The 16,733-nt window shown below is 38.8% G+C and overlaps 1 protein-coding gene and 1 long non-coding RNA gene across 2 annotated transcripts; both read right to left on the bottom strand.

Annotated features, from left to right (window-relative positions):
* Window positions 1-1,204: 1,204 nt before the first annotated feature.
* Window positions 1,205-4,831, bottom strand: LOC144459670 (uncharacterized). Its single transcript, XR_013488513.1, has 3 exons — window positions 4,713-4,831; window positions 1,652-1,751; window positions 1,205-1,397 (listed from the first exon to the last, which is right to left on the bottom strand). It is a non-coding gene; the product is annotated as an uncharacterized LOC144459670 (long non-coding RNA).
* A 6,733-nt stretch (window positions 4,832-11,564) lies between these two features.
* Window positions 11,565-15,226, bottom strand: LOC117255145 (uncharacterized). The gene is made up of 4 exons (XM_078163242.1): window positions 15,055-15,226; window positions 12,789-13,216; window positions 12,210-12,335; window positions 11,565-11,591 (listed from the first exon to the last, which is right to left on the bottom strand). Exons 1-4 carry the CDS (start codon window positions 15,116-15,118, stop codon window positions 11,565-11,567), a joined length of 645 nt encoding a protein of 214 aa, XP_078019368.1. The 5' UTR covers window positions 15,119-15,226.
* Window positions 15,227-16,733: the final 1,507 nt, after the last annotated feature.

Here is a 16,733-nt window from a genome sequence, read left to right as displayed (position 1 = left end):
ATTACCAATACATTACATAATCAAGACTTGACTGGTCCATGTGAGGAAATTTACAAGTTACATAGTAGTATGTAAAAAATATATATATATAAAATATACAGTCAGGCAAATTAGTATTTAACACGGCAACATTTTTGTTCACTGAACATATTTCCAATGCAGGTATTCATATGGAATTTACACCAGGCTATTAACTCTATAAAACTACACAGATTTAGAAATCATAACAGTTCAATACATTAAAAGTTTGTACAAGTAAGTGGAATAAGACACACAAAAAAAGTATTGAACATGCTAAGTGAAATGTATTCAATAACTGGTGGAGATACTTTTGTTTGCACTGCCAGCTTTAAGATGTCTCCTGTATGAAGAAATTAATTTCTCACAGTGTTCAGATGGGATTTTGGTCCAGTACAACATGAGGTGCATGGAGTGCTGCTGGGTGTAGAAAAAGTGTGCTTCTGGTGCTCTTCGGTGTGGGGATCAAAAAAATGATAGAAAGAAAATTCAAAAAACCGAGGGATTTTGGTCCATTCTTGCACAGACAGTCTTTAAATCTAGAAGATTACAGGGCCAGCTGGTGAATCCTGATCTTCAGCTTCTTCCACAAATGTTCTATTAGGTTTAAGTCTGCTCATTGACTGGGTCAGGGGGGTATATTTTGGATAGTTTTCATTCATTCATTCATTTTTCTTTTGATAATTTAGATTCTGCTGGTACCATGAACACAGCTCCATACCATGACAAATCCACCTCCATACTACACTGTATGTGTGCTGTTTTTAGGGTCAGATGCAGATCCATTTCTCCTCCAAGCATGACAAGTCATACTATTTGGACCTTGCATTCTGGTGCTAAGAACAATAGTATTATAACCAGTTACATTATAAAACTCCTACATTATAAAACCTAAAACATTCCAGAAGCTGGGACACTCTAGGAGTAGTGACATGCCAGAAACATTCCAAGATTATTTTAAATGAGCAGGAACAACAGAGGATGCATCTTTGTACTGAAACAGACAGTTTGGAAATGATACTGGATCAACTAAGAAGAGTCTGTGTGTATTAACGCAGAGCAGACTAGGCAGCAGATAAGAATCTTTTGATTAGTGTGTAAAAAAAAAAGATACATAAAACTACATGATATAATGAAAAAATAACCAGCCTGAAACTCTGAGATGATAAATGACTGTTTAATTTGTTTGGAAAATTTGTACAAGAAAGATGCTTTTCAATTTTGATAACAATGCATTTTAAATGTGCACCTGACTGAAATGTTCCTTTAATTTGTCTGTCTTGTGCAGGATGCAGGTTTAAGTTGCATCTTTCAAACAACCTCATTCTTCACACAAAACGAAGGGAACGTTTGATCACAGTCGTAATTGCTCCAACCCTCTGTAAAGACAGAAAGAGAGGAATTTGCATACTGTAGTTACAAAATCTTAACATGTTGTCATGTTCTATACAAAAATGTCCAATTTTTTTTCTTTTTTTTGCAAAAGTTATGCAGAAATGGCTCAGGTCATACTGCATCAGTTGAAAAATACATGCATAATTCATAGATCTACTTCATGGTGGTGAAAAATTGACTGAGAGCATTTGTTTTGGTTGGTTCAAGAAACCACCAAGTATATAAGCGTGTTTCTTACCATTGTTCAGCGTTGAAAGGCATGGGCTGGAACTGTCTGGTGACATCTGAGTAAAAAATCCTGGATAAAACCAGGAACCATCGAGCCACATCCATTGGTCCTGGAGTGACAGGTATTACATATTAATGACAAGGCACGATGGATTTAGCTTATTTCTAAGTGTGTTCGTGACACTATCACTAGAATATTTGTTTTTTTTTGGATATTTGTTTTTGACTGTGGAAAAATAAGATGATTCAGCTAAAAATGAGTGCAGTTGGGTGTTATGCTTGATACTACCAACAAATGGCACCAAAGTAAGGACTTCTACAATCCTAAACATGTTGGGTGCTGATTAAATCATTTTCATATATTAGGTAAAATAATGATGCTTATTTGTCTTTTTGCTGAGAGTTAGATAAAAAGATTGATGCCCGTCTCATGTCTGTGCCTCCATTACAGGGCTTGCACCAGGAGGCAATAAGCTTTGCATAGCATAAAGACTAAACTCACCAGGGAAACATAAGATGACACTGAAAGTGCAACGAGCTGCAAATGCAGAGAACACAACCAAATGTTCCCAGGGGACAGCATAAAGTGATGCATAAGATAAGATTCTGCACATGTAACCAGTGTTTTGGTTTGTGTTTGAAGTAGTATTGACCAATCACGTTTGAACAGCAGGTAAGCAGTCCACGTGGAGAGGTGGAACACATTGGCTGGAATGCAATCTCAGCTTTTGTGTGACAAGGGGTATGTATCTGCGTTCATATGCAGATATCTCGGTGCACAGAGGAGGAAGTCTTGGCTTGGATATCCTCTAGCTACAGTAGATCAGCCTGAAATATTGGCCCTCACCCCAGAGACTATGCATATATATATATATATATATATATATATATATATATATTTATATATCGTCATCAGACCAATAGCTGATGGGCCCAAGGTTGCTGCCCAATGGGCTGCCTGACCCCATATGTCAGGTCAAAGCCTAATCCCAGCCATCCTTGCACATTCATAAAACAAATCAGGTTCCCTGTACAGATCAGGCAGCGACACTGCCAATTCAAATGAATTGACAAAATACACACAATGAATTGTGAAACAGGCAACATTATGTTAGCTGGTTACTTTCAGAACCCATAATAGGGGACAGGGGAAAGTTAAACTAAAGGTAGGTTTTGAACAATGTAACATTGCTGGCTTTGTCTGTCTGTTAAAGTGATGGGTTTTTTTTTTACACAGGCATTCTGTAGTTGCCTGTTTCGCACATGATCTGTAATGGCTGTATTCAGACATGAAAGGACCTTTAAAGAAAGATGATCACAATGATCCCACGATAAACGTACACCTAGTGAGTATTTTTGTTATAAAACTAAACTAAAAACTAAAACTAGGTGGAAAAAAGATATTAGTTAGGTAAAATAAAAATAAAACAACAGACTTCAGAAAATGCAAAAAACTGACTGAAACAATATGTACTTATAAAACTACAAAAAATTACAGGCAACTAAACAAAAACTAAACATTTTTAACATTAAACTGAAACAAGGAGACACACTCTGGAAACGAACTGAAACTACAATGAACTTTTAACAAACATTAAAAATGAAGTAAATATAAAAAGAAATGAAAAATACAAAATTATAATAATCCTGCGATGTATAAGAAAGAGTGGAGGTACTGCTGGAAAGATAACTAGTAATGATATAAAGGAAGAAGAGTACGTTCTATTCTCTTGCAGGCTGCAGGGTTTGGCTAGTTTGCCCTGCTTAGTGAGGTAACATTGCCTTTTTCTTTTGGGGCATAGCATGCAAGGTCACAGATTTTTCACAGAAAACACTTCTTGTTAAGTACAGATTTACTGAATTTTCTCTAGAAAAGGGCAAAAAAACTACCATTGTAAAGAAATACAATCCAACTGATAGTATAATAATGTGACTCTTTACATAATCCATTCACTTAAAGGAGGGGATTTAGTATAGTGAAACATTATGGATTGAAAGGCACATAAGTGCTTCCCTTCTGTACAATGTTTCAGTAATGTTACGGTAATGTTAGCAGCAAAAGCCAGTAAAAACACCAAACTGAGGAATAAAATGACAATATAAACTCTTTATACTCTATAAACTGTTTTTACAGAGTATATTAAAGATATAACAGTTTCCATATTAAAATGTCTAAAAACAACTACTTATAACAAAAATACAAACGCAGCACTTTTGTTTTGCCTCCTATTTTGCAAAGGCTTAAATTAAGACATAAGACATTTTCTATGCACATAAGAGACTTATTTTTCCCAACTTTTGATTGAAATTCTATTTTAAATCTGTGTTAGTGAGCACTTCTCATTATCCAAGATAATCCATCCACCTGACAGGTGTGGCATACCAAGATGCTGATTAAACAACATCATTACTACACAGGTGTGCCTTGGGATGGTCACAGTAAAAGGCCACTCTATAATGTGCAGTTTGATCGCACAACACAATGACACAGATGTCATCCTGAGGGAGTGTGCCATTGGCATGCTGACTGCAGGTGAACTGAATTTCATTTCACTACTATAAGCCATCTACAGTGTTGTTTCTTTTAATGTAGAAGTACATCCAACCGGCCTCACAACTGCAGACCACATGTAACCACACCAGCCCAATACCACTACATCAGTGTCTTCACCTGCAAGAACATCTGAGACCAGCCACCCACACAGCTGATGCAACAATCAGTTTGCACAACCACAGAATTTCTGCGCCAACTGTCAGAAACTGTCTCAAGGAAGCTCATCTGCGTGCTCATCATCCTCACCAGGTCTTGTGTAAAGTTATTTTAAGCTTAGATTATTTATTACGACAGACAACAGGACTAGGCTACCCAACAAAGGAATTCGCCAAATAACATTAGCTACAGGAGCAGTATGGGTAGCCAGCTCATCTACCATGATCCCACACTACTTCACGTCATTAAAAGTCCTTTAGTTACTGTTTTGATTGAAACACCCCTAGCAGCAGAAATGTGTGTTTAAACTCTGTAAATCAACAGCACAACACAAAATGTATAATGTGCTTAGTTATCTCACCTCAAGGTAGAATCCACCTAGCCAGGATGGATTACCAGAAGTCTGCTGATAGAGGAAGGAGTACTCCTGAGGGCTGTGGACAGAGACCAGGCTGGCTTGGACACCAGCACAGTAAACCTGGTGGAGATAAAGAAGACAGAGAAGGATGAAGCATGGAATAGAGCAGGAGATGGAGACAAAGAGGGAAAACAAATGCCAAGGAAGAGGTAGTAACAATTATAGAGGGATAGAGGTTACAAATAAAGACAAGGATGAATGAAGGAGAGTGAGAGATGCAAGAGGATAAGGAAAGAAAGTCTTTGTGGGAGGAAAACAGTGATACAGTGGGATAGTAAATTCAGTTTGACTGTGTGAGGTGTGTCTGTTGTGTTAGACTTAGAGATCCCTTTTTCAAATGTGTGATGACTTTAAACCTTCAATAACTAATTTTTTTAAACACTTAGGAGCAAAGGAAGCAAAAGGGACTACTAATCCTGATCAGCTCATTTGAGGTGAGGAGAAAGAGAGGAGGGGGATATGACGTATGCCGTAAAGCAGCCAAATTTTGTAGTCTTTTTTGTGTCTGGGTTCCTACCCGAAACTGCATAGTGCCAGTGCAAGTGAAACAGACGCTCTCAAGCAATGACATAGGTGTCATCCAACCTATTGTGAGTTGATGTACCATCACAAGGATCTTGGATATATATTTTGAGGGCTCAAAAACTCCATTGTGTTGCTTTAAAGCTGAATGTCAGCACTTAAAATACAGCAAGGACTATGAGGGTTAAGTACAAAGTGTCAGATTCCACTTTTCAAAAGTGGCTTAAGTAATCCAGAATACCATGAATTGAGTCACCTAAAATCTTCCCTCATCTGTGGTGATCAGCTGTGGTGTTCCCCAGGGATCAATTCTTGGTCCTCTGTTTTCTATTTACATGTTTCCTCTGGGTCAGAAAATCTGTAGATAAACTATTAACTTTCACAGTTATGTGGATGATACTCAATTTTATGTTCCAAGAAAGACATTTCAAGAGACTAGACCATATCACTCCCTTGTAACACTACACTGGCTACCTGTTAGGTGTACAATTGATTTTCAACTTAAATTACTTTTAAAGTCCTACATGGCCTTGCTCCTACATACATTATAGATCTACTTACACCCTAAGAGCCTAGGTAGGACCTTCTTAACTGTTCCCACAGCCTGCCTCATTACAAGAGCCCCCACAGCTGTGGAACTCCCTAATGAGTAACTTAGGCTAACAAACTCAGGTTCTTCTTTTAATTTACTCCTAAAAACATACTTTTACAGGGAAGTTTTTCTTTAGTCAATCTGTTGTTTGTCTACTTTCTATCCCTCTTTTATCAATTTTATCATTTTTTTATTACACACCCTGTTTTATCTGTTCGTAGCCTAGCCTAATATTTTATTTATGTTATTGCTATTTTTATCCTTGACCGTGTAAACTATTTTAACTTGTTCTGTAAAGCAGTTTGCAACTGTCCTTTGAAAAGTGCTATACGAATAAAGTTTATAATTATTTTCCAGTTATGTCAGTTCTTTAAAAAGAACAGAATGCTTGTGGTTACACTTGTAAAGTGTTTGTGATTATCCAGCTAAGGAAGCCTGTACCTTTGCAGGTTTAGGCCTAAGAATTTGTTACTCTGACAACAGTTCTACATAAAGTAAAGCCTTAAGCCTTCTGTGAAAAACTGAAAAGTCCAGGTCTGTATCATATCAAAAATGTAATCACGGTACAATAACTTTGGACTAAAAAGCCAACACAACAAAACATGTCACTGTCCTACTTGTCATTGTGAATATCACAACAGCAAATAATGAGAAAATGTCCTCGCTCATGAGGTTGATTAAATTTGTATTTCTCTAACCTGTGACTGCATGTATATCTATTTAAAAATAGATAATAGACACACTGTAATGGCAGTTAAAATTGTATATTTACATCAGCGTCAGGCCAGGTCAGACTATTATAGTTGTAGTAGTAACAGCGGCCCTGGAACTCTGTCCAACCTTGAGGACACACCATGCCTGATGCTGTGAATGTCAAACAAAAAGAAAATTATACATCTCATGTAATTTACAACAATCCTGTGGGTTCACATCCATATCATGACCTTTTCAGATATGATACTGTCTTTCTTTTGCTTGTCTACTGCTGGTCACTACTTCCAGGTAGATACAGTGCCCTCCAAAAGTATTGGAACAGTGAGGCCAATTCCTTTATTTTTGTTGTAGACTGAAAATATTTGGGTTTGACATCAAAAGATGAATATGGGACAAGAGATCAACATTTCCGCATTTATTTCCAGGTATTTACATCTGGATCTGATACACAACTTAGAAGATAGCACCTTTTGTTTGAACCCACCCATTTTTCATGTGAGCAAAAGTAGTGGAACATGTGACTGACAGGTGTGTTTTGTTGCCCAGGTGTCTCCCAATTACATTGATTATTCAAACAATAAATAGCACTGAATGTCTGAGCTCAGTTTCAGATTGGATACGATAGGTTTTGCCTGTGCAGACTGCATTTAGAGGTGGAACCAACATGAAAACCAGAGAGCTGTCTATGGGTGAAAAAGAAGCAATTGTGAATCTGAGAGAGCCAATCAGAGCCATTGCACAAACATTGGCCATAGCCAGTACAACCAGGAAGAATAGGAAGGCCAGGCTGGAATTTGTCAAAAGGTACAGAGATGAGCTTCAAAAATTCTGGGAAAAAGTTTTATGGACTGATGAGACAAAGATTAACTTTTACCAAAGTGATGGAAAGGCGAAAGTTTGGAGAAAGAAAGGATCTGCTCATGATCCCAAACATACAAGCTCATCTGTGAAACACGGTGGAGGTAATGTCATGGCTTGGGCTTGCATGGCTTCTTCTGGGATGGGCTCTTTCATCTTCATTGATGATGTAACACATGATGGCAGCAGCAAATTGAACTCACAAGTCTACAGAAACATTTTGTCTGCTAATTTAAAGAAAGATGCAACCAAACTGATTGGGAGATCCTTCATCATGCAGCAAGATAACGACCCAAAACACACTGCCAAAACAACAAAGGAGTTCATCAGGGGCAAGAAGTGGAAGGTTTTAGACTGGCCAAGTCAGTCTCCAGACTTAAACCCAACAGAGCATGCATTTTACCTGCTGAAGAGGAGACTGAAGGGAGTAACCCCCCAAAACAAACAACAACTGAAAGAGACTGCGGTGAAAGCCTGGAAAAGCATCACAAAAGAAGAATGCAAAAGTTTGGTGATGTCAATGGGTCGCAGGCTTGATGCAGTTATTGAAAGCAAAGGATTTGCAACTAAATATTTAGTCTCATTCACTTTAATCTATTTTAAGTTTATATGTTCCAATACTTTTGCTCACCTAAACATTTTGTGTTCCATGACAAATAATGCTATCTTCTAAGTTGTGTATCAGATCCAGATGTAAATACCTGGAAATAAAAGCTGAAATGTTGATCTCTTGTCTCATATTCATCTTTTGATGTCAAACCCAAATGTTTTCAGTCTACAACAAAAGTAAACAAATTGGACTCACTGTTCCAATACTTTTGGAGGGCACTGTATGTTACACAGCAGTAATACAAAAATCTTCTCAAAGCAGAGAGAGCTCACATACTTCATTCATTGTTTGTGAATGAGAACAATTCTCCATTAAAGCCAAAGACCAAAGACATGAAGTAATCACTTCTGTTGTTCAAACACATGTGAGTGGAGTGTCAAACCAAACACTTTCAGGCTGTTCTGATAACTACATAATTTTTAGAGCCTTCAATCATGTCAGTGCCATGATTCAAATAAAATGCCAAAAGAGATAGAAAAGTCCTTGTCAGAGTAATGACAAACAATGTGATCATAAAAAGCTATGTAGCATTAAGGATCATTTTAGCCTTTGTCTCACTTTGAATAGATCTTCTTCACGTTGTAACGTCATCATGAACCACCCTTAAATATTTTTCTGTGATGCAAAGAAATAAATTGACTTACGGACTTTGGAGTTCTTCACACAGATGGAGGAGAGGCCACTATCGTAGCACTGAGAATTGCTCCATCCCGCTGTGGAAAGAGAAGATTAGAAAAATGCCATGAGAATAATGGAGCAGAGCATTACAACTGTGCACATAAAAAACACCTGCACTCAAGTGTCGCAAAACTTTGATTATTCAGTTTGAAAATGAAGTCTATTTGCCTGGGTCCAGACTTTAGAATCTGCCCACTCCACTGAGTTGGAGTTGGCTGCTTTGTCTGACATCATGACATGAAACAGCAGGTTCTTGGTTGAAATAAAAAAGCAACCAATGAGTGCCGCAGGGGCACAAATGATTTGCCTATCAGCGCCATGGATGGGACTAACGCCATTGTCAAGCAGTGCGCCAGAACCACTGAGTAGCAACAAGTATGTTGGCATGGCTGTGTGAACTTAAAATGATGATTAAGGCAGGTCTCTAGTGATTGGTTAAGGAAAATCAAATCCCCCTCCCCAACAGAAATTGGTTAGAGTGGACACAATATCAGACTGAAGATGGAAATGGAGTGTAAGTTAACAATTTTGTCTGATATCAGGAAAGTAGTCCATGTATGTGTTGTGCTAAATCATTTTTAGAAAGTCACTATTTTTTTCTGCTTTCTACTGGCCGTGGGTCATCAGGCAACTCACTGCTCTTGTCTGTAAAACCCACTTATACACACCTATATTAGGGGTCCCTGGACCTTCATGAGTGTGTTTTCTTACCATAAGTGTTGAGCACTAGGCAGGGGTTGCTGCTGTCTGGGGCTTCGCTGCTCCAGCTGTTATTGTAGAACCAGGAACCATCAATCCACAACCACTGTTCCTGGAGGGAAATGATGAGTTCATCACCAGTGCTCTGTTGTACAGTGGTAGCTAATTTAAAATAACAATCAAAAATATGAAGGAATAAAAATCAAATAGTAACAACTTTCTGGTGTTAAAGTTCCAGTGTGTAGGATTTAGGGGGGTGTATTGGCAGAAATGGAGTATATGATATATCATCAATCATTAATCAATCATCATTTATTTGTCACATGGAAATTATACATAGTACAACTCCAGTGAAATGTGAACCCATCAGTTCCTTTAACTTGTGTACTGTTTTTCATTGTAACTTTCATTGTTGGCTGATGCTTCAAAATTGTCCCTGTTTCTGAATGGTTCTGGTAATCCGTGGTTCCTGGCTGTGTAATGGTTAACTGCCCACAGATCCCAACCACAATATGACAGACAAGGGGACGCTTCTTCCTGAATACAGCAGTGCCGCACCACAGTCATGTCTGCACGGTGAAATCTTATAGCAGTTACCCACATCTAGACTGGGAGCATCTCACATTCCCACCAACACACCAATCCTTTTGCACCGTGAAGCACACTTCTCCTCTCCCTTTCTAACGAGAGTCCTCTGCTCCATTGGATCAGCAATAGAAAAGGAGCCGTCTGGTTGAATGACACTGTGCAGGATTTAGCCAACTTTCAGTGGATCAAAGGATATTACACTTCCTGATAAACGCCTGTACAATGGCGAGCAGGATGCTAGATCAGCTGGTGCCCATTTGTCTTCATCTTTCCTTGATGTTTACTGATGTTTACATTTGAAAACATCTACCTGGCTAGCTATCTAGCTAAAAGTCAGCAGAAAGAGAGTTCACAGTCCATGAGTGCATTTCCTTATCCTGATGATGACCTGCAGCCAGGTGCCACTATCGTCCAACACCAACCACAGAAAACACCACCAAGGCTTGCAAAACAGACATAAAAGCTTGAATTTAGTACAATTTCAGCAAAGCTGACAGAGAGGCAGCTGGAAGAGTCCATGCCTCCGTCAATTTATAAGTATGTTTTCTAAAGTGTATAATCATCTGAAAATAAGAATTGTTGTGTTTTTGTTACCTTACAATGAGCCATTTATATCCACATGAGGAGCAGGATGCAAATTTGTGTTTCACAGGATAACAAAGGCCTGCCATACTCTGCTTTACTCCACCTCTGAGTGGCTCACACTGTCATTCTTATTGTAATACTAACCAATCTCACCCCTCTTGTCTAAGCCTAACCAATCCAACCAAGCCAGGCTATGAGTAGCCAGTCAGAGGAAGAGTAGGGGAGGTCATGCCTATCATGGGAAACACAAATGCACAAGCAGGTCCTCGTCCACGGAGTCTGCCGTGTTGAACTGCCATGTTTCTACAGTAGTCCAGAACAAACAAAACACTGGCTCCAGATAGGGCCATTCACATTTTTGCATTGGCGACTCTTGTTAGTAGCCCCTCTGCGACAAGAGCTTTGAAAAAAAACATTGATTTTTTTTTTTTTTTAACTCGAATCTGCTTTATTCAGTGTTTTTACCAGTTTAAATCACCTGGTCCCTTTGTTTCAGAGAGGAGGAGACCTCTGCAGATAATTCAGCCCCAGTAAAAACCCCCTTTAAGTCTGGATTGGAAATTATCAGAGAAAAAGATGAGCACATAATAGAAGGTGCTGGGCTATAACAGCCCGCCTGTAATGTGCCAAACAGGATAGGAGAACCCATGATTTGTAATGTAAAACTGAGACCTCTGCGGATAAATCTCACGGTAAAACTCTCCTAAACAATGAACACCAAAGGAATCCTACCTCCCAACCAGTAGCACAAATGCACATAGGAAAAGGTTCTGCTGGTTGCTATTTGCAATCCTCACCACTCCATGCCACTAAATCCTACACGCAATTCCTTTAAGCCTCTCTTTGTTTCATGTGTTAACAAGTGCCCACAACCTAAATGGAGCCAACAACACTTCCTGAGTGAACCCCTTTGTAAGTTCCCGCACAACAGACCATACAAAAAAAATCCTCACTTATCAAATGTCATTACCTCAGTCTGGAAAACACATCTCAAAACATGATGTTATTCTACACATTCCTTTAACCATTCAGCTTCCTTTCTTGTCTCTAATGCCTTTGTTTCTTTGTGGTGCCGCAGATCACTACCATCATTAGTCCGTGGGCCAGGCCAGAATTTGCTACGACCTAATATGGCAAAACGTCTTTGGTACCAGTTTGTTTGTAGGGTCCATATAAGAAACGTGACAACTGTTTTAAATGCACAGCTTTACTTATTTGTTGTCATCATTGTTTTTGACATTGTAACACTACAGTATCTGCACAGCAGGTTTGTGTGCAGTGTATTATCTTAGTATACCAATACCTGCAAAAATTAACTCTCATACAAAATGACACATGTAAGACTATAAGATAAAAAAGAATCTGGACAGGTTCTATGAATTTGTCCATTCTTGGCTATTATAGAAACATGCTCCCATCAACGGTTGGTGTCATTAAAGGTTGACAATTTTGACTAAGCTTATCATGTGGAAATATCATCTACAGACTTTTTTTTAAAATATCAAACTAGAATTTGCCACTATGGGTAGTAACAATTCTGGCCTACAAAACTAATAATTTTACATTATAAACATTATTATGATATGTTTCGTACCGGTAGATAGAAACCACCAAGCCAGGCCTCCTGATTTCCATTATTGTTGGTGAGTTGTTGGAGGAAACCATACTCCTGAGCACTGTGGACAGAGACCAGCATGGACTCAAGTATGGCACAGTTGGACTGGTGGAGGGGAAGAGGACAGAGGGACAAAAAGAGACACATTAAAGTCTTCCTGAAGTGCACATTGTCCTGCTTTATTAAGACATAGCATCTCCTGCATAGAAATTAAATGGTAAATGTGAGGGTTAAACAGGCTATACACCTCTATAAAATTTAACAATCACGATCACATCATGCTGTTGAACACAGCCACATGTCTGCCTGTATTGTTATTTAAAAGAGGAGCTAATTGTTGTTTGACAGTGCATATTGCTCCAGTTAGAGACTGCAGCCTGCTGCCTTCAGATGGTTGTAAAAGAAGTCTCCCAATTGAACAAAAGGCTAACATTGTAATGCAAAATACATAGTATTTGTCATAGAAGAAATGAATGCAGGGAATCAAACAAACAGATCATTAACCTTGCATTTTCTATCGATAGTGTGTTTGGTGCTGTAGTGTCACTGAATGTTTACCAGAGCCTGAGGCCAGGTCATCATCTCACTCTCAAAGTAGTAGCAACGTCCCTGGAACACCGTCCATCCCTCAGGACACATAATCTGGCTCAGTGTGTGAGGAGCCCCTGTAGTGGTGAATTCAGTAGTTTGTGTTGTTGGATATGGAGAAGTGAAACAACAAGGAGTTGATGTAATTGTACTGAATGGTGTAGTTGATGTAGTAGCCCATTCGATAGTGGTAGTAGTGTCATAAAGCTCCGTCACTGTATGTGTGGGTGGGTATGTAGTAGTGGTGGTCCATTCGACAGTGGTAACAGGGCCATAAAGCCCCGTCACTGTATGTGTGGGTGGGTATGTAGTAGTGGTGGTCCATTCGACAGTGGTAGTTTCGTTCTGGGTTACTGGGACTGGAGATGTAGCAGTGACAGCCTCTACAGCGGGAGGCACTGTGAAGAAAAACAAAAAAAAGTATTAATTTTAAAAAGACTATAATGTAAATTCCTCACACAAGATGTTTACATTCACATCAGCCACATATCAACATGTCTTTTGCCAATGTAATTGATATTAGCACAAAGCTAACATTAAGCAAACCTGAGGGAATAAAAGAGGTTTAGATTTCACAATGTACAAGTACAACAAGACAAGACATTAAGTTGGGACAATTGAGTTGCTGGATATTCATAATTTCATCAATACAAAGTGGGGTTGGGGTGGTGAGGGATAATTTCTGATAGTGATCTGATACTGACTGATCTGATATGAATATGATCTCCTCAGTCACCTAAACTGACTCATCCACAGTGTTTTGTGGTTTACTAAATTGATTTCACTTTCTTTGTGCATTAGATATGACAAGAGATAATTTGCTCATGTGCTCTTATGAAGGTGAGGCCATGTGACATCGTCGTCCATCAAATTTCCAGATACATGTCTAGAGGCTTAAATTGTACTGATCACAGCTTGAGTACAGATCTTAAATCACTGCAGTGAGGTCACAACAAAAAAAGTCAGCAAAACCACATCAGAATCAGTTTTCAGTCTGTTGAATGAAGGGTGAAACCAAACTAGAATTACTGCCTTACAGTTGTATGCCTCCAGGAACCAGTCGAGTTGCACTTACAGTTGATATCCATGTCTGTGAAAACATGGATGCTTCACACGCATCTTCTCCCAGCAGCACAGAAGATCTATACAATCAGCACACTTTGACCTTCAACCGCCAAATTCTATAACTTCACTGTTGAGTCCAAGCAAATGTTTGTGCCAAATTTGAAGAAATTCCCTGAGGGCCTTCTCGAGATATTGCGTTCACAAGAATGGGAGAGATGGACGGACAACCCGGAAACATAATGCTTCGGACCATGGCTATCGCTGGCCTCACTTGTATATTATGTTTATATCAGTAAAAGAAATCAATAACTTGATGAATTGATATATATTAAAATAAATAAATAGAAATAAAACTTTAACCTAATCTTCTGTGGTAGCATTTTTTTGTTAACATCTTTTGGCTTTTCACTCTGATGCTGCTTGGGTTTTGTAGTTTTGTAGTTTTGCAGGCAATGTTAACGTCTGTATGACAATGAGCCTGTAAATGTTTATCTAAGATTGAGCAGTTTACATTTGTAAGGGTAGTCGCGGAACTTTCTTGTACAGAACGTCCTCCACAAACACAATACTGCATTGCACATGGTCAGTAAGTCATTTGAGGGGTGGTTGCTATGGTTCCACCAAGAAGAGTGACCATTCTCTGCTCAGGACACCATTACTTCACTATATCTTCAGATAGCAAATAGTGGTTTACTGTTTTATTAATGCTGTGAACACTGCAAAAACACACTTAAGAGCACCCTCTGCTGAACCACAAATCAAACTACTCAGGCTTTAAATATTCCAGCAAGTCAAGAAGGGTCATTAGAGTTCAAATATTTTCACATTGAAACAAAAACCTAAATTTGGAATTAACAGTCCTGCTGCAGAGTTGGTTGAAAAGTATGTGTATTCATTACTACAGACTACATCTTTTACAGTACACATAGTGATTTGATGCATGTCAGTATAATAAATATTGATCAGTGCAGGTTTGAAATTACTGAACTGTAAATACTGCTGTGTGGAGATGTGAATTTGCAGGGGAAAATAAACCCTAATGTTCATTCAAATTCAAATGTTCTTGATAAGAATACTTTTGCCTCAGAATGCACTAGTTTACAGACTGAACTGTGTCAAACAAAGCAAGGGAAGTTTATGTGATGGGCAAATGTGAATTATTATTAGTTACCTGACGCAGCCCTGACAGAGATGACAACACTGAGGACAACACAGAGGACAAGAGATGACTTCATGGTGGTGAAAGACGTGTTCCTGCCTGTGAAGAAAAAATTAATTACTCAGCGCTTAAAATTCACCTTTACTCTTATTATGATTATGATTTGGTGAAGGAGGCAGCAAAAAAGCTTACCTGGTTCTGGTGAATGAGAAGTGGTCTTCAACACTGAGATCCCAAACACTTCTGGGCTTTATAGCCCCATATCACGTCAATGCATTTCAGTCTGACGTTTACTAAGCATGCATGTGATAAACTAATCAGCACGTCCACTTTCTGATCTCAATCTATCTGATCTCAATCTATCTGTGTTTGTTCAAGTGTTTCCAAGAAGCTGATGGAAACAAAGTGTATTAGTATTAGTGTTACCATGCTGTTTAAATGTTGTATTTTCCCTATGAAGTTAGAGAGCCCAGGATGAAATCCTAACCCTGTGAAGCTTAGTGTACACTATGTTTGTGAATATAAGCAGAAATTACCAGGTGAGCACCATTGACTAAAAATGAGAGGTTTGCATGTAGTGTTTTAGGTGGATTTTTAGTTTCAAGACAATGGCATGTGACCTGGAGTAGTGCAGGTTGAGTCTGGTTGCTGGGAAATAAAAATAAATGGGTTGCTAATCAGTCAGTGAAGGTCACAAATGAAATCAGGCAGCTTATCCTTGGAGGTTCACCTCATGGTATTTATTATATTTACTGTATTTGCTGTAGATATGCCAGTAATTCACGTGTCTTGGAAAATACGTCATCAAATATATCTTAACATGCCCCTGCCCATTTAAAGCCAAAATTGACATAATAACGTTGCTTTGAATTTAATTGTCAGAATAAAACCTTGAAAGATGTCGTTCTTTGTGAAGACCCCACATACAGTTATGTGACTCTGCAGTTCCTTTTGACCAAGGAGCATTTCAGCATCCTTCAGTTCATCATTTTGGTTTTCTGGCCTACGACATAACTGTTTTTGTTCAGTGTTACCATGCTCATCAGTGTTTAAATCTGCAAGCTGATGTCTAGGCCATGTTGGGCAGTGAAAACAAGCTGTAAATAAAGCACTGACATTTTAAATTGATATTTTGAACATGCAGCAGACAGTAACCTATCCATTTCTTCAAGCCGTATCTGGCTCTTTAGCATCTAAATGGTTCACTCCAGCTAATCACTAACTTTGTTGTTAGGTCTGGTGCTGGGAAGGTAAAATGAATGGGGCGGCTGTGGCTAATGAGGTAGAACAGGTCGTCTAATCAGAAGATCGGTGGCTCAATCCCCAGCTCCTCCAGTCTTCATGTCAAAGTATTCTTCTAAACCACTGGATGGCCTTGCCCCATCTTATCTAACATGGTCAACATATATTTGCCTCCTAGGCCCCTAAGATCCTCTGATTCAAACCTCTTGCTGCTCGCCTAGGGCACCAAATGTGCTAGGACTGCCACTGTTAATAAGCAATGACATGCTAACATATTACACTTGATTACAGTGGCTGGTTTTAAATAGACATTTGCAGTTCTTCTGTGTGGTCAAATGAAAAAGGCAACAGGTAGGCCGATTTAACATTTCACCCACCCAATGTGCATGTGTGTGAATGTATTAAACACAAAAATGTATTACTTCCATGTTGTGAGCTGAATTAAAAGC

Source organism: Epinephelus lanceolatus, chromosome 3, assembly GCF_041903045.1.
Source record: "Epinephelus lanceolatus isolate andai-2023 chromosome 3, ASM4190304v1, whole genome shotgun sequence".
Classification (NCBI taxonomy): Eukaryota; Metazoa; Chordata; class Actinopteri; order Perciformes; family Serranidae; genus Epinephelus; species Epinephelus lanceolatus.
The sequence above is the reverse complement of the archived record's forward strand: the minus strand, read 5'-3'. Positions and strand labels throughout refer to the sequence as shown.